The 18,369-nt window shown below is 54.8% G+C and overlaps 1 protein-coding gene across 1 annotated transcript in view; it reads right to left on the bottom strand.

The window, feature by feature from the left end:
- MGAT5B (alpha-1,6-mannosylglycoprotein 6-beta-N-acetylglucosaminyltransferase B) overlaps positions 1 to 18,369 on the bottom strand; it is a 69,161-nt gene that overhangs the window by 2,020 nt on the left and 48,772 nt on the right. Inside the window, 6 exon segments of the mRNA XM_040456525.1 lie at positions 1,084 to 1,158; positions 5,945 to 6,061; positions 6,238 to 6,384; positions 7,151 to 7,231; positions 7,233 to 7,307; positions 16,498 to 16,628. Of these exon segments, the coding sequence (XP_040312459.1) occupies positions 1,084 to 1,158; positions 5,945 to 6,061; positions 6,238 to 6,384; positions 7,151 to 7,231; positions 7,233 to 7,307; positions 16,498 to 16,628 (626 nt within the window).

Raw genomic sequence — 18,369 nt, 5'->3', positions numbered from 1 at the left:
CCTCGCCACGACAACAATCGTACCACATCGGGAGCTTCCCGAAAACCAGGCCAACCGCCACGCGTTATGCCATTTTTTTTCCCCCCTCGTGACAACCCCATCAAAAGGGTACCACTATGCCTCCAGCTATTTCGGCAGTTGGGGGGCGGGGGACGAGGCTCAGAGAGGTCAAGGAATCTGCCCAGGGCGTCACAGCTGGATGGCTGGGTTTGATCCACCCTGTGCTACCTCAAGCTTTGGCTAGACTCAGGGTTTCTACCCTGAGGCCCATGTGCCCCACCTGCGGTGTGGATGGGGGGAGGGGAGGGGCTCTCCCGGCAGGGATCAGTTTCAGGGACCACCCCTAGGGCCCAGCAAATGCTTTCCTGTGAGTTTCCTGATAACATCCCAAAGGGCGGCTGGGAGCTGAGAGTCCCAGGTTCTAGCTTCTGGCCCTGACCCCACCAAGCCCTCTCTGCTGCCGGCCTCAGTGCTCCTGTGTGTCAAGCACTCTCCAGCCCTCAGGGCTTGGGGGCAAGGTGCAGACAGAGGCCACACGCTATCGGTCTGAATATCACGTAGTTATAAAGCCATCTACCTGTAGTTCCGCTGCCCGGCTGGGCCCTAGAGCTTGGAAGGACCACCCGTGGACCCTCAGGAGGCTCAGATCCCCTGGGTTCTCAGGGCGGAGGACCTGGTCCCCAGCCCAGTCTCATCCCTGGGGGTGGAGGGAGGGGGGGTCCTCCATACTCCCCAGCCAATCAGTTACCAGACTTGTCCACGACTTCTTTATCAAAGTAAAAATAACAGTCTGTTTCTGTGTTGTGGTATGGGGCCGGGCTCTCGAGCTGGACGCCCAGGGCCGCCCCACCTCACCCCCAGGCCTGGCCTCCTGGCCTGAGCAGTGCAGGACCGCTCCCCTGCATCATCTCCGGGGAGAGTACCCGGACGGACAGGTGAAGAAGGGGCGGGGGTTTAACGGACACAGAGCCCTGGGTGGAGACAGCGTCCTCGGAGGAAGGAGCGGGCTAGGCCCCCTCCTCGGGGCTGATGGGGTTTGGGGAGGACCCACCCCTGGGGGCGGAGAGCGGGGGGCCCACCTACTTGGTGCTGGATGTAGGCGTGGATTCGCTCCAGCATCCCCTCGCAGCTGTACTCGTAGGGCAGGTAGGGGTCTACCTGTGGGAGAGACCGGAGGACACATGGGGGAGGAGCGCCGGGCCCCTCCCCGCCCCGGCTGCTGGGGGCCAGCCCTGCTCTGCACTGGGGGCAAAATCTGGTGCGTCCGGAAGCCCCTCCCCCCGCACCATCTCCCTGGCCCCTCTGGATCAGCTGGAACACCTGCCCGTGGCCCTAAGGGCCATCCCACCCCCTGCCTGCCCCCTTCCCGGCTGCCCTCCCTTTGTCCTAAAGCTCAGCCCCCATCCCCTCCTGGGCTGTGATGCCTGCCCTTTCCCACAGCCAGCCCAGATGGGTTCACCCTCCCCTCTTAGGTGACACCTCCTCCAGGAAGCCGTCCCTGAGCCCCAGCCCCACTCCTGTCCAGGACCACTCTCCTGGGTGGCACCCTAGAGTTCCTCCAGGGTGGAACTGGCACCTGTGTCATCATTTCCGATCTGTCCCTCGTGTCTCCCAGGTTACAGGCCCCCTGGAGAACTGGGACCTGCCCGGTACAGTGCCCGGTATACAGTAGGTGCTCAGCAAGTAGCACCTCCAGCTCTGCCCGTATATTCTGCCCAGAAGGTAGAACGTTCACGAAAAGGAACACAGGGGCATCTCCCGGTCAGGTGGAGCGAGGAGAATTTGTAAGGCTTCCTGCCCAGGCCAGGCACCTGGGAGCTACGTAAGACGCGAGCCCCCAGACGGAGAGGCCACAGACCATCTGTCCGAGTACCTGACGGTTACAGAGCAGCCTGCACCGGGGATGAGCAGATGAGCCGAGTAGCTGGGGCCCGAGGAGCAAGGGGAATAGGGAGACACGGTGATAAAGGGGGTGTCCACCGCCCGTGAGTGGGCACCCACCTCCTTGCCAGTTACCTTTCCTAACCAAGCCCTCTCTGGTGACCCCGGCACACAGCCACCTTGGCTGGACGGGGCCGTGGGGATAGCCCATCCCAGACTCAGAGAGCAGCCTGTTCGGGCCTCCGACCTCGCTTCTCCCCAGTGTGTGTGCACGTGTGTGTATAAGATGCAAAGCGCATCTCATACGTGTGTGTGTGTGTGTGTTGTGTGTACGTGGGGGCGTGGGCGCCACACCCGGCCCAGCCTGATTCCAACTTACGCCCTTTCCCTGCCTGCAGCTCCAGGTGCGTGATCTGACAGCTCTGCCCCAGTGGGAGCGGCCTCCCTCCCCCGTCACAGACGGGCAGCACCGGAAGCCCACTCAGGTGCACGGGGGGGGGGGGGGGGGTCCTGCTTCCCGTTAGAGCCCACCTCGAAGGGCTGGAGGCCCATCCTGGGCCCTCTGCCTGGGGGGCATCCCCGACACTCAGGCTGAGGGGGGTGCCTGGGGAAACAGCAGCTGCTCCCCTTGAAACGAGTGCAGGCCTCCAGAAGATTCTCGGGACGAGAGCCCACCCATCTGGTCTTGTCCCCAGTTCTCCCTGCAGCTGAGAGCACTATTCTTCATCCACGGGCGGTTCCAGAACCCGAGAGAATCCAGGTCCTATACCCCAGCCACCGGCAGCCTTTGCGGCCCCAAGCGGTGCACGGCCCGGCCCCGACCTGCCCTCAGCCCTGGGGCTGATGGCCACGATGGCCCCGGCAGCCGGCTCCTGCCCAGAGGTTCCCTGGACACCTCCAGGGTACAAGACCTCAAGCCCCGGCTAGAGATCGGGGCCCGGAGGAGTGGGTTCCCCTCCAAATGCCACTCGGCCTGCTCCACAGCAGCAGCCCCCCCACCCCGAGTCACTCCCGCTGCGCTGCGCTTTGAAGCCCACATCACACGTAATTCGCATCAGCCAGCCGCGGCCCGCCTGCCATGAATCTCCACCAGAGGAGCCAGCCTGCCTGGAAATTACCCCCATTAGGCCTAATTACAGGCGCTCACGGTGTAATCCGTCTCGACAGGCTGGCAGGTGCTGGTCCTGTAAGGTGCTGTAAGGAGAGCGGGGGGGGGGGGGGGGGGTGACAGGGGTCTCTCTCACCTCCTCCCCGTTCCTCACCTTTCTTCCCCCCGCTCCCTGTGAAAGGCCCTGGGACTTGCCGCACAAGCCGTGTCCCCTGAGGGTGGCCCTCATTGGTCCTCTCGGTTCCTGCCAGCTGTCCCCAAATCAGTTCTCCAAAATAGCACTGGGACACATACCCAGGCTGCTTGGTGAAAAGGCAGCTGCGAGGGCCACACCCGGTCCTTTAATATCAGATGCCAGGCCCAGGAACCTGCATTTGAAACGCCTGCCCGGGCGATTCTTGGGTAAGTAAGGGGGTGTGAACCGCCCGGGAGGCAGGCGGGGGTGGCGGGACCCCCGGAGGGGCTGAAGGCAGCAGGCGGGCAGGTTCGGGGGACCACCTGTCAGCCTCCGCTTGGCAGATAGGCAAAACCTTGGTTCCTTGACCCTTTTGTTATTGTGATTTTTTTAAAATTAACTCATTCCCAGAATTAAACAGACGTTGGAGCAAAACAAAACAAAAAGGTCAAAAGAAAAAACAGTGAAAGGTAAGTTTTCTTCCCATCCCGGACACCCAGGCCCTTCCCCAGGGCAGCGTCCGTTACCGATTTCTTGTGTGTCCGACCGGAAAGAACCCACGAACCGAAGAGCACGTTCACTCACAGGCCCCCCCACAGCCCGGCTCTGTTCTGCGGACGGAACATATTTCCACGTGCTCGCTGAGCTTAGCAATGTCTCCTGCAGGCTGGGCAGGACCTGAGCCCTGGGGGTGGGCTTGCTGGTATGTCGTCTACCCCCTGACCTTGTCCCCTGGGTTAGAAGCCTTGGAGGACTGCTTTTCAAGGGGAGGGGAGGAGCGGGAGGAGGATGGGGGGTGGGGGGCCCTTCCCATGCCGCGCCCACCTGGAACGCAGAATGGGCCGTGTGTCACCGCTGGGGGCTGGGGTCGGTCAGTTTCTGGCTTCTCTCCTGCGTTGAGGCCGCCTGGGGAGCCCCTCGCCCACTACGACTGTCTCTGGCTGGCTCCGCCCTGCGAGGGTCCCCAGGTGCAGCCAGCCCTCATCCACCCAGCGATGGAGGTCACGCTGGGATGTGACCTGCCCCATAGGTCCCCGCCAGCACTGACGGCCAGGGGCCAGCTGGGGTGACCTACTCTGTTAGACGCTGTCTCATTCTGTCACTCCAGGACCCTCCCTCCTGGGATCACTTTCCAAATAACCGACTTGTGCCCCCGGGTCACCTCCTGGAGGAACCCGATCGAAGACGGTCCGTGGCCTGGAGGGACTCACAGCAGAGACTGCCTTCAAGCTGACGCTGAAGAACGGAGTGGAGGGCGTCACCCCCTCACTGCTCAGGGAGGTTCCAGGGGCTCAGCCACCTGGCAGGTGGACCTGCCCGTGTCCGTGACGACTACCGACGGGCGCAGGCTGTGACACAGCTGTGTTCTTCCGGGCAGCTATGTTCTACTAGACAAACATCGCCCCCAGACAGGAGGAGGGAAGGACGAGGGTGTGGTCAGTGGAAGAACGGAGCAGGCCAGGGAGGCGGAGATTTTCGGGGGGGGGGGCTTCTGATGAGGGGGGACAGAGGCTGTTCCGCGTGGGAGTGACTGGTGGTGAAAGGAGGGTGATTAAAAACAAGCCACGGGCGCCTGGGGGGCTCGGTCGGTTGAACGTCCAACGCTTGGTTTCTGCTCAGGTCACGATCGCACGGTTCGTGAGATCAAGCCCCGCATCAGGCTCTGCGCTGACAGCTGGAGCCTGCTTGGGATTCTCTCTCTCCCTCTCTCTCTCTGCCCCTCCCCTTTCCTCAATCTCTCTCTCTCTCTCTCTCTCTCTCAAAAAATAAACTTAAAGAAAACACAAGCCTGCCTCACGGTCAGAACAACCAGGCGGGGCTCTGGGTCCACAGCTAAGCCGGTAAGTCCCCCGGGGCTGGGGTGGAGGGTCTCTCCCTGCCGGTCTCTGCCCTTGAGTCTGGCAGTGTCCCCAGCTCCCCTGGGGCAGCAGTGTCCTCCTGGGACATGGCTGTCCTTGCAGAAGGAACCGGTGTTTCCTGTCACTCATTTGTGGTGGCCTCACCAAGACGAAGGCTCGCCAGGTTTCCGGGTTTGCCCCAGACCCAGAAGTTGACCCTGAGCAGTGCGTCCCCTCCCCTCCCGGGGGAGGGCACGCTCAATTAACATGGTGCTGGGCAAGGAGGGAGACAGGTCCAGAGGGATCATGGTGAGCAGAGTCGGACCCCTTTCCAAAATGAGGGAACCAGAAGAGCACAAGGGGCCGTCAGCAGTCACCACTCCCACACACGTGCCCCCACACATGGCAATGCCCACACACCTGCCGAAGGAAACCCGGAAAGTTCTCCCCCTTGCTACGCGAAGGGTGGCCCTGGGCCCGGCACCACCCCAGACCTGCTGAATCCCAACCCGCATTTTAACAAGACCCCCAGATGACCTGCCGGCACGTTTATAGTTTGAGGCATGCGGACAAAAGGCCACGGAGCCACACCAACAGCAGAGTTCAAAGACCCTCCAAGCGCTACTCCTGAGAAACATTCACTCAGCGCCTGACACGTGCAGGCAGTGCTCACAGGGCTCAGTCTCCGAAGGTGCTTAATAAATGATTCCGGATCCAGGGCTGCCATGTACGGTTGTGCAGGTTGCTCACAGCACGAAGGCATTTTTTTTTTTTTTCCTCCCCCGCCAACTCGAGTTGGTAAGTGGGGACCACCCCACCCCTCATCAAATTTCCCAGCCCAAGCTTACGAGTCTGAATTCACCAAGAGGGGCACCTTTTTCTAATTACGGCTAAGACCCGCAGTGGTGGCTGATGGCAGCCCTGACTGGATCTGAGCCTCACCTGGGTTCTCATGATGGCCTTGATGGCCGCTTCAAACTCCTCCGAGTTGTTGTAGTCGACGGTCCACACGTGGGGTTTGCCAATGAAGTTCTCTGCGTAGGGGTGCTGGGAGAACAGCTGGAGGGGCAGAGAGAGCAGTGATCTCCCCCTGTGCCTGCCTGGCCGGGCTGGGCTAAGGGGACGCCCCCCCCCCCCAGCTTGTCCCACGTGTCCTTTCACCTCAGGCCTGTCTCCCTCTTCCGGGTGATGCGGCGGGGGGGGGGGGGGGGCCGCGACAGACCCTCCCCACTCACCTCTCTGGAGGTGGGCTTGCCTCGGAAAAACTCGTGGTTGAGGGAGCTGTGGGGCGGGCTAAAGCGGGCCTGTAGGAAGACGCAGCCGTTGGCGATGGCCTCCAGCGGGGCAGGGCCCTCGTAGGGGAAGCCGAACCCTATGAAGAGCTGAGGAAGCCAGGTGGCACAACGGTCAGAGAAGCCTGGGCGCCGCAGCCCAGGGCCCCAGGGAGCCAGGGCGGGGGCATCCATAGGAGGCGGCCATGTGCCACGGCACACACTTCCCCCTCTCTAACCCTCAGTTTCCCCATTCGGAAAGAGGAGGTGCGACTCGGTTATATCAAAGGCCCGTTCCTGCTGCGGCAGGCTAGGATTCTGGAGGGGAAAAGACAAGGGTGAGGGTCTCAAGCTTAGGAGGTTTCAGACCCACACCTACAGCTGAGCTTAAAGGACCTTTACCCACGCATCCTAAAAACGATTCACTCAGCACCTAACTTGCGCCAGGAGTGCTCACGGGGCTGGCCCCGCTGGAAGGCGATCAATAAATGATTTTGAACCCTGGGCTGCAGCGTAAGGTTGTTCAGGTTGCTGACTGCACAAAGCCGCTCCTCCTCGCCCAGCCCACCCACAGACACACATATCCAGGGGGCCTGCGGGAAGAGCAGGAGAGGACCCGAATGCTCGCTGGAGGCCCTCCAGCCTCAGCTGACCCTGATCCCTCAGGGCCCAGCACCAGAGTCAATGCCCATTGTACCCGCTGCTGCTCCAGGAATACGGTGCAGAACTTCCAGAAGTAGTGAGTCCGCGGAACTCCAGCCAGGGCATGCCCCCAGCCTGCCATGCCTTCAGCGGCTCTAACAGCAAGGCCTGGCCCAGAAGTCCACCGGGCTGCACCGGTACCGAGGGGGTGAGGACGGCGGGGGGCGGGGCTCACCTTGGCCTTGCGCAGCAGCTGCTGGAACTCAGGCTGTGGCAAGAGACCGTGGTTCTTCACGAAGGCCGGGACCTCGGGGGGGCCGCTGGCTCTCATAGTACACCGTGCCGTGGATCTCCATGTACTTGTTCAGGACGCCCAGAAACTTGTCCTTCCCCTGGAAGAGGAGGGTCGGACATGGGAACCTCGCCCCAAATGCGGAAGGCAGAGCCGTCCAAAGAGACACCCCTGGTCTGGAAGCCAGAAACTGAGGAGCCGTCAGCCAGCTGCGTGACCTCGGGCAAGGCCCCTCCCCTCTCTGGTCCTGATTTTCTTCATCTGTGAGTTGCAGAACTTGCACAAGACCCGAGAGGCTGCAGGACTATTTTTAGCCACGGAAGTGTTTCCTTTGCAAGGAAACCGTATAGGGACTCACATTTAAATACACCCAAATGAAGCCGCTTCGCCTCCCCGGAACCCCTGATGACCTCTAAGAACACCTGAGGAGCTGTGGGGCCAAGGTCATCTCATCCCTCCTTCTCTGTCTCCCTCCATCCTCCACCCATCGTCCATCCATCCACGGAGCACATTTTTATGGAGCGCTTGCTATGTGTTGGCACTGAGCTCAGGCAGGGCCTTCGTCCTCAAGGAGGACACCTGTGAGTGAACGCCCGCGAACTAGCAAGGGCTCAGCCCCTCCAGACGCGAGTCCCAGCTCCAGGCTCTGCTTTCGATGTGGAAACAGGCCCAGCCTGGGGGGAGGGGGACAACAGGAAGCAGGGCACAGAGGAGGAGCTAACAGCTCAGCCACCAGGCACCCGTAGGACCCCATGGCCGGGGCCCTGAGCCGGGAGGTATGGGCAGCGTAGGATCTCATCAGGAGTTAAGATTGGGATCTGCCCCTGGGTTGTACTTCCTGGGGGCTTCTGAGACTCACAGAAGAGAGGAAAGGAGAAGCTGAGAAGAGAGGAACTTCGCGATCATAGAGAAGGCCGGGCCAGGGAGGGGTTTTGTTCAGGGAGGGCAGGTCCTCAGCAGGCCGACAGGCCAGAAAAAAGAAGGCAGGTTCTCTCCGTCCCGCTGGCTAGCCATGAGGTCAGACAGCAAGGAGCTGCAGCCCAGGTTTTGTCTTGTAAACCGCGGCTCTTGAAGAAAGTTATCAATGGACATCAAGACAATGAACAGTTCACGTTTTGAGACTCCAAACTGCACACGTTTTTCGTAAAAAAAACCTTCCTCTCCGGGTAATGGTGTAGTAGGCGAAGCATATCAGCCCTGCCTCTGAGAACGACCGGGAGAGATGTGGAAGTACAAAACCTTGTGCGAAGGTGGTGAAAATCTAACAAAGCGTGAAGAGTTACAAGGCCAAGATCTGAGAGAAGAAGGGCAGGAGACTGTTGAGGTCGCTGCTGAGACCAGGGTTCCCCCACAGGGGCACCTGCTGATTCCAGAGTCAGCAGCAAGGAGGCTTGAGCAGAGCTTCTGGTCACCTTGCAGAGCGGGGGGACAAGTCAGAGTTTGGGGTCTGCCGAGTTGAGCGGCGGTGGGGGGTCGGGGGCTGATGGAAACTCCACCCTTCGGGTTGGAATTCTGAGGAATTACACGCTGGTAGAAAGGGTGGGCCGGAACTAGAGCAGCCCCTACAGGAGCTGAATCTGTCTTAAATAGTCTCGATCACTCTCACTGATCTGAGATTGCTGGGGGCCCAGCCACAAGCCAAGAGTGTCTGGAAGAAGACGGCATCATCCTTGACCTCGAGTTATTTCTACAATTTTTTTATATTCATTTTCCAGAATGAAGGAGGAGGAGGAGGAGGAGGAGGAGGAGGGGGAAGGAGGAGGAGGGGGAAGGAGGAGGAGGGGGAAGGACCACCACAGCACTCCCACCACCAATGAAATCCCAGTCAAAACCCCAGCAGGCTTAGAAGAAACAACTTGACAAGAGAAGAAAGCGGGCAGACTTACATTACCTGATTTCAAGACTTATTGTAAAAGTACACTAGTTAAGACCTGTGCTGTTGGCGTCAAGATAGATCAATGGGATAGAACAGAGAGTACAGAAATAGACCCGCACGCGCATGGCCAATTGATTTTTGGCAAAGGCACAAAGACATTTCAGGGGAGGAAGGATCGTGTCTTCAGCCAATGGTCACGGAACGTTGCGCGTCCACGTGCGAAGGAAGAAAACGAATTAGAAGTTTCATCTGCCCTTCGCATCATACACAAAAGTTAATTCGCGACGGATCATAGACTTAAATGTAAAACCTAAAACTATCAAACACTGGGGAAGACCCCTTGTGACTTTGGGTTAGGCAAAGATTTCTTAGATACGACACCAGAAGCACAAGCCATAGAACGCTGGACTTCATTACGATAAAGAACTTTGCTCTCTGGAGAAGGAAGACAAGCCTCAGACAGAAAATATTTGCCAAGCATGTATTTGATATGGGACCTCGATTCAGAACGTGTAAAGAACTTTAACAACTCAATGATAAAACAAACAACCCAATTCTTTAAATGGACTGACTTTGAAAAGACCCCCAAAAAGATACAGGGAGGACAAATAGGGCCGCAAAAATATCTCCGCCATCATCAGACGTAGGGGACTACAAGCAGAAACCGTACGATATCATTGCACATCTGTCAGAATGGCTCAGATGGAAAAGACCGGCCATGGAAGTATTGACGAATTTGCAAAGGAACCAGAACTCTCACACGTTGCCGGTAGAATCGTAAAATAGTACGACCACTGCTCCCCACGGCTCCGAAAACGTTCAACGTAGTTCTACTGTTACGATTCAGCCAATTCACGCCTAGGGATCTACCCAAGGGAAATGAAAGGATATGTCCGTACAGACGTTTGTACGTGGATGTTCATAACAGCTCTGCTTGTAACGGCCAAATACTGAAAACGACCCCAACGTCCACTAACAGGTGAAGGGACACACACAAAATATGGGCTGGGTACCTCCATACAATGGAGAACTATTCAGCCATAAAGAGGAAACAACTGTTGATACATGCGATAACACGGATGAATCTTGACATAATTATACTCGGTGAGAAAACCCAGACCAAAAACTGAGCATATACCAGAGGAGCCCATTTATATAAAATCATAGAAAGTGATATCTCCACTAACCTGTGGTGACAGAAAGCAACTCACGGGCTGTCTGGCAGGGAGGAGGGGAACCTGGGTGACAGAGGCACTATCCTGATTGTGGCGATGGCTTCACACGTATATACACGTATGTCGAGACTATCCATGTGAAACGTGTGGTAGACTGCACGTCCAGGCTCAGTAAAGCCTGTTAAAGATAGATTTAAAAATTTTTTTTTACTGTTTATTTATTTTTGAGAGAGAGAGAGAAACAGTGAAAATGGGGCAGGGGCAGAGAGAGGAGGAAGACACAGAATCGGAAGCAGGCTCCAGGCTCCGAGCTGTCAGCACAAAGCCCGATGCGGGGCTCGAACTCATAGACTGAGATCATGACCTGAGCCGAAGTCAGACACTCCACCGACTGAGCCACCCAGGCATCCCAAAAATAGATTTTTAAAGAAAAAAGGTAAACACCTTGATTTTTAGAAGAATCGGGTGCATGACAATATGATCAAAACCCAAGAGAAACAGACAATAAAAAGAGACCCATAGAGGCTCTAGAAGCTGGAGTTACCAGATACAGACCTCAAGATAAGTCTGCTGAACGTAGTCAAGGCAATAGCAGACGAGCTTTGAAACCAAATGGCAATATTAGAGGTGAGAAATATAGCAGCTGAAATTAGGAACTGAATGGATGGATTTCACCGCAGATCGGACCCAGCTGAAGAGAGAATTCGTTTAGTGAAAGAAGAGAAGGAAACATCCAGAATGAAGCACACCGCACGGATGGAGATTACAGAAAGGAATGTAAGAGACAAAGAGGCTATGTATGTGGAAATAGAGACCCAGAAGCAAAGGGGAGAGAGAGAGAGAGAGAGAGAGAGAGAGAGAGAGAGAGGCAGAAGCAATACTTAGATAACTAACTGAAAATCTTCTAAGACGAACGACAGATCAAACCACAAATTCAAGAGCTCTATAAACACCATGTAGGATAAATCAAGAAAAAGCCACAACGAGGCACACCATAGTAAGTCTACTGGAAACCAAACACACAGAGGTCGTAAAAGTGAGCAAAGGAGGACAACAGTTTACCTTTATTCTTTTTTAATGTTTATTTATTTTTGAGAAAGAGGGAGAGAGACAGTGCGAGCAGGGGAGGGGCAGAGAGAGACGGAGACACAGAATCTGAAACAGGCTCCAGTCTCCGAGCTGTCAGCACAGAGCCCAATGTGGGGCCTGAACTCAAGAGCTGTGAGATCACGACCTGAACCGAAGTTGGACGCTCAACCGACTGAGCCACCCAGGCACCCCCTTTCTTTTTTTTTTTTTTTAATTTTTAAATAAATTATATATTTTTTAAATGTATATTTAGTTTTGAGACAGAGACAGAGTGTGAACAGGGGAGGGGCAGAGAGAGAGGGAGACGCAGAATCTGAAGCAGGCTCCAGGCTCTGAGCTGTCAGCACAGAACCCGACGCAGGGCTCGAACCTACGAACCGCGAGATCATGACCTGAGCCAAAGTCAGATGCTTAACCGACTGAGCCACCCAGGCGCCCATGACAGATTACCATTAAGGGAATGAATGGCAAGGCTCACAGAAAGGACCGAAGCCAGAAGACAGTATTTTCGTAATGCTGAAAGAAAATAACCACCAAGCTAGAATTCTGTACACAGCGAACATATCCTCTAGGAATAAGGGTGAAGTAAAGGCATTTTCAGGGAATTAAAATCAGAGCACCTACGTTGGGGGGATGTAATTAAACACTTTAATGTTCTTTTATTCTCTAATAAAAGGTAAAGGTACTGACTTATCTAGACTGTGATAAGTCAAGGATGCATGTTATCATCTTTACAGCAGGCACTACAAGACTAGCAGAGAGTATGAGTCAGCTAAGAGGGCGTGAGTTTCAAAACACAGATCGGTGTAAAAGAAGACAAGAAATGAGAGGGGAAAGAACGTGGAAGAACAGGAAAGAAAAAGAAATAGAAGTCAGCTAGTGAAATGGTAGATCCAAAGCCAAATATATCAGAAACCACACTAAATATAAAAGGACTACGTCTCATAAAACTAAATATGCTCACAGAAGGAGAAGCAAACCATGAATGTAAAGTGTAGAGAGAATGTCTCTACACCCCCATCAATTTCCTCATTCTGTCCCAGGAGGCAGCTGTTAGAACGGTTTCTTGTGTACCTTTTCAGATCTTTGATGCACTCAAAGCATAGTTACATTTTCCTTACAACACATGCACAAACGGTTCACGTTATATATATTGTTCAGCAGCCTTTTTTCACCCGTACACACACGTATTTATGTGGGTATGCACGTGTAAACGCATGTATGTGTCGTGAATGTGCATTATGTGTGTGTGTATAATGCGTGTGTGCGTTATGCATGTGCATGTGCACGCATGCATGTAAACTTTATTTTTAAAAATTTTTTAATATTTATTTTTGAGAGAGAGAGAGACAGAGAGGGTGAGCAGGGGAGGGGCAGAGAGAGAGAGAGGGAGACACAGAATCCGAAGCAGGCTCTAGGCTCTGAGCTGTCAGCACACAGCCTGACATGGGGCTCGAACCCACCAACGACGAGATCATGACCTGAGCTGAAGTCGAACGCTTAACTGACTGAGCCACCCAGGCACCACATGCATATAAATTTTCAGTTTCACAAAACAAGATGTACTCTTGGGGCACCTGGCTGGCTCAGTTGATAGAGTATGTGACTCTTGATCTCGGAGTCATGTGTTCAAGCCCCATGTTGGGTGTGGAGATTTTTTTTTTTTTTTTCAAATCTAGTCTCTCTCTCTCTCTCTCTCTTTTTTTTTTTTAATTTACATCCAAGTTAGTTAGCATATAGTGCAGCAATGAATTCAGGAGTAGGTTCCTTAATGCCCTTTAGCCATTTAGCCCATCCCCCTGCTCCCACAACCTTGCCAGTAACCCTCTGTTCTCCATATTTAAGAGTCTCTAATGTTTTGTCCCCCTCCTTGTTTTTATATTATTTTTGCTTCCCTTCCCTTGTGTTCATCTGTTCTGTGTCTTAAAGTCCTCATATGAGTGAAGTCATATGATATTTGTCTTTCTCTGACTGACTAATTTCACTTAACATAATACCCTCTAGTTCCATCCACGTAGTTGCAAATGGCAAGATTTCATTCTTTTTGATTGCCGAGTAATACTCCATTGTATATATATACACCACATCTTTATCCATTCATCCATCGGTGGACATTTGGGCTCTTGCCATACTTTGGCTATTGTCGATAGCACTGCTATAAACATGGGGGTGCATGTGCCCTTTCAAAACAGCACACCTGTATCCCGTGTATAAATGCCTAGTAGTGCAATTGCTGGGTCATAGGGTAGTTCAATTTTTAGTTTTTTGAGGAACCTCCATACTGTTTTCCAGAGTGGCTGCACCAGCTTGCATTCCCATCAGCAGTGCAAAAGAGATCCTCTCTCTCCGCATCCTCGCCAACATCTGTGGTTGCCTGAATTGTTAATGTGAGCCATTCTGACAGGTGTGAGGTGGTATCTCATTGTGGTTTTGATTTGTATTTCCCTGATGGTGAGTGATGTTGAGCACCTTTTCATGTGTCGGTTGGCCATGTGGATGCCTTCTTTGGAGAAGTGTCTGTTCACGTCTTTTGCCCATTTCTTCACTGGATTCTTTGTGTTTTTGGTGTTGAGTTTGATAAGCTCTTTAGAGATTTTGGATACCAACCCTTTATCTGATACGTCGTTTGCAAATATCTTCTCCCATTCCGTCGGTTGCCTTTTAGTTTTGCTGATGATTTCCTTCACTGTGCAGTAGCTTTTTATTTAGACGAGGTCCCAATAGTTCATTTTTGCTTTGGTTTCCCTTGCCTCTGGAGATGTGTTGAGTGAGAAGCTGCTGCAGCCGAGATCAAAGAGGTTTTTGCCTGCTTCCTCCTCGAGAATTTTGATGGCTTCCTGTCTTACGTTAGGGCTTTCATCCGTTTTGAGTTTATTTTTGTGTGTGGTCTAAGAAAGTGGTCCAGGTTCATTTTCCTGCATGTCGCTGTCCAGTCTTCCCAGCACCACTTGCTGAAGAGACTGTCTTTATTCCATTGGATATTCTTTCCTGTTTTGTCAAAGATCAGTTGGCCATACGTTTGTGGGTCCATTTCTGGGTTCTCTATTCTGTTCCATTGATCTGAGTGACTGTTTTTGTGCCAGGATGTGGAGATTATTTAAAAAATAAAATCTTAAGGGGCACCTGGGTGGCTCAGCCAGTTTAGCATCCGACTTAGGCTCAGGTCATGATCTCACGGTTCATGGGTTCAAGCCCCGTGTCCAGCTCTGCACTGACAGCTCGGAGCCTGAAGCCTGCTTCGAATTCTGTGTCTCCCACTCTCTCTGCCCCTCCCCCACTCACACTCTCTGTCTCTGTCTCTCTCCCTCTCAAAAAAAAAAAAAACATAAAAAATTTTAAGCAAATAAAATAAAAAAATAAAATCTTAAAACTACATTTCCTCTTAATACATAAAGGTCCTCTGATATTCCTTTATTCTACAGTTTCTGTGGTCCTATTTCATTTCAAAAGGCTATTTGAGACTCTCTAAGTTAGAAAAAGACAGATACGGCATGACCTCCCTTATATGTGGAATCTAAAAGAGGGGAGCTCATAGATATGGTGGCTGCTGGGGGTTCAAAAGCAGGGAGAGGCTGGTCAAAGCAACAAGCTTTCAGTTGGAGGACGCGTGAGTTCGGGGACCTAATGAACAGTGTGGTGACTGTGGTTAATAATGCTGTAGGGTGCACTTGCCATTTGCTGAGAGAACGGATCTTAAGTGCTCTTACCACACGCACGCACGCACGCACACACAGATGACTATGTGGGGTGAAGGTGTGTTAATCAGCTTGATCGTAGCGTTCCTTTCGCAATACATGTGTATATCAAGCCATCGTGTTGTACAACCTAAGAACCATACAATTCTCCCTTGTCAATTATTCCTCAGGAAAGCCGAGCAGAAAAACTCCAGAGCTCTGGGCTAACTTCACGATTTATCCATGGGTTGCCCAACCTGCCGTCTGAAAAGGCCCCCCAGACGGGTCTTCTGATAACCGGCCTGTTTCCTCCAGCGGCAAGGGCAGGCCTACCTTCTGCCCCTCTTCCACCCACCCCTGCCCTACTCCTGCTCCCTGGGCTACACGCTCTCACAAAATAGCACCCAGGTCTGAGCCACAAGCCCTGTTTTCCGGGCACCCAGATAAGATGGGCCTCTGGCACAAAATTCACCCAAGGCCTCTCCCTGATCCCGGCTGCTGCTCCCGTGAGGAGGTGAGGGCCTCAGTCTCCCCCGTCCCGCACTCCTGTGCCACCTGTCCTCCTGAACCCTGGGTGGCGACTGTCCCAGGATGCTCCTTTCATGCTGTTCATCAAGCCACCTCCGGCTTCCCCCAGCCACAGAGACCAGAGCAAAGATGTCTTTTTTGGGAGGCAGCTTCTTTGAGGTCCCTTGCAGAACAGCGTCGCTCCCGGCTATCACAGAGACGCCTGAGCTACAGATAAACCCTTTCTCTTCCCAGACTTCATAACCTCTCATCTCTTGGGGCAGCTCTTTGGCAGTGTTGTTCTGGAAGAAGCAGATGCGGCCGGTGCTACCCCCGGCCCAAGCGCCCCGTGGCAGCTTGCTCATTTGGCATCACATGAGAATGACCTCCATCCCTCCCCCTTACCCCCTGTGGGGTCGGGGTGGGGGGTGGGGGGGACTCGAGAGCACCCCCCCCCCCCGCCAGGGGATGCCCTATTGAGAACAGAGAGGAACAGGAGGAGAGACTATGGCAAGCGGTCACCGTACCTGGAGCTGCCTCGTTGCCAGGAGGGCACAGAGAAAAGAGGAGAGAGAACAGGTCAGTGAGCAGTGAGCACATGACCTCCCGTACAGGTACCGCTTCCCCAGGGACCCAGCCGGAAGATGGGGCTCTAATCCTTAGCCTCTCCTGCCTTCTGCACTCCTGCCTCCCACCCCGCAGCACCCCCAAGTCAAGCCTAAGCCCCCTTGCCGGGCTCACAGTGTTTATGGATCTGTTCCTAGGGAGGGTGGCGGGTCAAGCACAGTCCTTGATAAAGGACATCTGAGAGCGTTGCACAGCAGGGGCCGAGGGGGGCAGGTTAGCAGCCCCCAGGCTGGGTATTTTCAGTGGCAATTAGGGACCTCTCTTTTCTGACCCATCAGTGGGGGACAGTTCTACATCCAGAGCTGGGGGGTGGGAGTTCTGGAGGGGGGGGGGCGTTCTCACCTTCCAGATACTCGCCTCCTTGCCATACACCACAGCCATGTTGCTGGCCTTGCCGCCTCTGATGAGCTGCTTCTCCGTCTCGTTGAGCTCCTCGGACACGAAGCCCATGAAGGAGTTGTCCGGGGTGTGAGCTGCGGCCAGACCACGGGGTCAGGAAGGGGCTTGCCACACAGCCACGGACGCGCCCCGGGTCCACCTGCACTGGCCCCATCAGAGGGGGCCCCGTTAGACAGGGACGGGGACAGGGGGCTGGTGGAGGAGGGGCAGAGCACCCATCAGTGTCCTGGCCCCGGGCCTCTCCCTCCCCAGAGCGGAGCCGTGAGCAGAGGGAACCCTGGGAGGTCCCCTTGCTCATTTGCAGACAGGCACAGCCAGGACCCTGTCCTGGTCAGAGTCCTCCCTCCCAGGTTCGCTCAGGAACTGAGGCTTTGGCTCCTCCCCTTTTCTCTCATTGGCGACACCCATCAGCAGAGCCGGTACCTGGTGGGATGTCCCACACGGCCTCCATCACTGCCGCCCTGGCCCGGGTACCATTCTCTGTCCTGGGCCACTGTGACGGCTGCCTACCCCCATTTCTGCCATTCTCTTGGCCCTGCCTTTCAATTTTAGGTCCTGAGCAATCCTTTCAAATTTAGGTCAGACCAGGTCCGTCTGCACAAAACCCTGCGGTGGCCCCAACAGCCAAAGTCCCTGCAACAGTCTCCAGGGTCTGCCCCCGTGCCCCCCTCGGCAGGATCTCTCACTACCTCCTGGGACCCTGCCCGGTGCGCTCCCTCTCTCCGTGCATGCTTTGCCTACAAGACCCTGCCGAGAGGTCCCTCCTGGCCCTGGTCACTCTCTGTCCCTTACCCTGCACTTGCTGACCCAAACATGATATTATACATCAAATGGATCGTTTATCGGTGTCAGAATGTAAGCCCCGTGAGGGCAGGGGCTCTGCTCGGCTCACCTCGCTGTCCCCGGCACCTGGGAGGGGGAGCCTGGCGCGCTGGCTCATGAGTGCATGGACACATCCTGACTTCCCCCACCTCCAAGTTTTTTGCCCCAGCCGTTTCCTCTGCCTGGAGCGCCTTCTTCCCCTGACGTGGATGAGAAAATGCTCTCCGGCCTCAGGGCCCCAGTCATATGGCACCTCCTCCTCTGGGCTCCGGTGCCCCTCTCTTTGCGGCCCCGCCCCCGTGGTTCTGCCTCTGCTACGGTACAGCCCACACTCTGACCTGCTCCCTTGTCCCCAGAACCCAGCGCACCGGGGGCAGGGAATGCACTTCAGCCTCTCTCGCTGTTCCCCCGGTCGTGCTACTTGGCTCTGTCTGCCTCAGCACCCGTGCCACGGATTCGCAAGGGTCCCTCCCACCGTGTTCAGGACCTTGGACAGAACATTTGTTGAGCCCAGTGACATCTACTCCGCCTTCCGGGGTGGGAGGGGCTGCGGCGAGCAGGTTGGCAGAGACCGCGCGTCCTCGATTTCCCAGAACAGCCCTGGCCCAAAGATGCCATTTCTTCATCCCGCGAGCGTGTTTTCACATTTTAGCATTTCTGACACGGAGCTGTATACTTCGATCCAATGTGTCGATTTCACGTACTATTTCTACCCACAAACCGTCACAATCAATGTCTGGAGCATCGTAGAAGGAAAGATTTCCTGCCTAAGTGCCCCCAGAAAGCTCGTGGATTCTTGGGTCTGAAACTCCAGCTGTAAGGAAGGGCCTTTGCTGACCCCAGGACAAAATGATCTTTCTTCTAGAGCTTCCGGAGCATAAGGAGGGGCCCCGGAAGCCTGGAGTTATTTCTGTGATGGTCAGGATGCGGGCAGCTCTCCTGTTTGAGGAGGCTCCACCCAGATTGGGAAGCAGGGGGTGGGGGGGGGGGGCC

This window comes from Herpailurus yagouaroundi, unplaced genomic scaffold (genome assembly GCF_014898765.1).
Source record: "Herpailurus yagouaroundi ecotype Mexico unplaced genomic scaffold, PumYag 217, whole genome shotgun sequence".
NCBI classification, from domain to species: Eukaryota; Metazoa; Chordata; class Mammalia; order Carnivora; family Felidae; genus Herpailurus; species Herpailurus yagouaroundi.
This window is presented reverse-complemented; position numbering and strand designations above follow the sequence as displayed.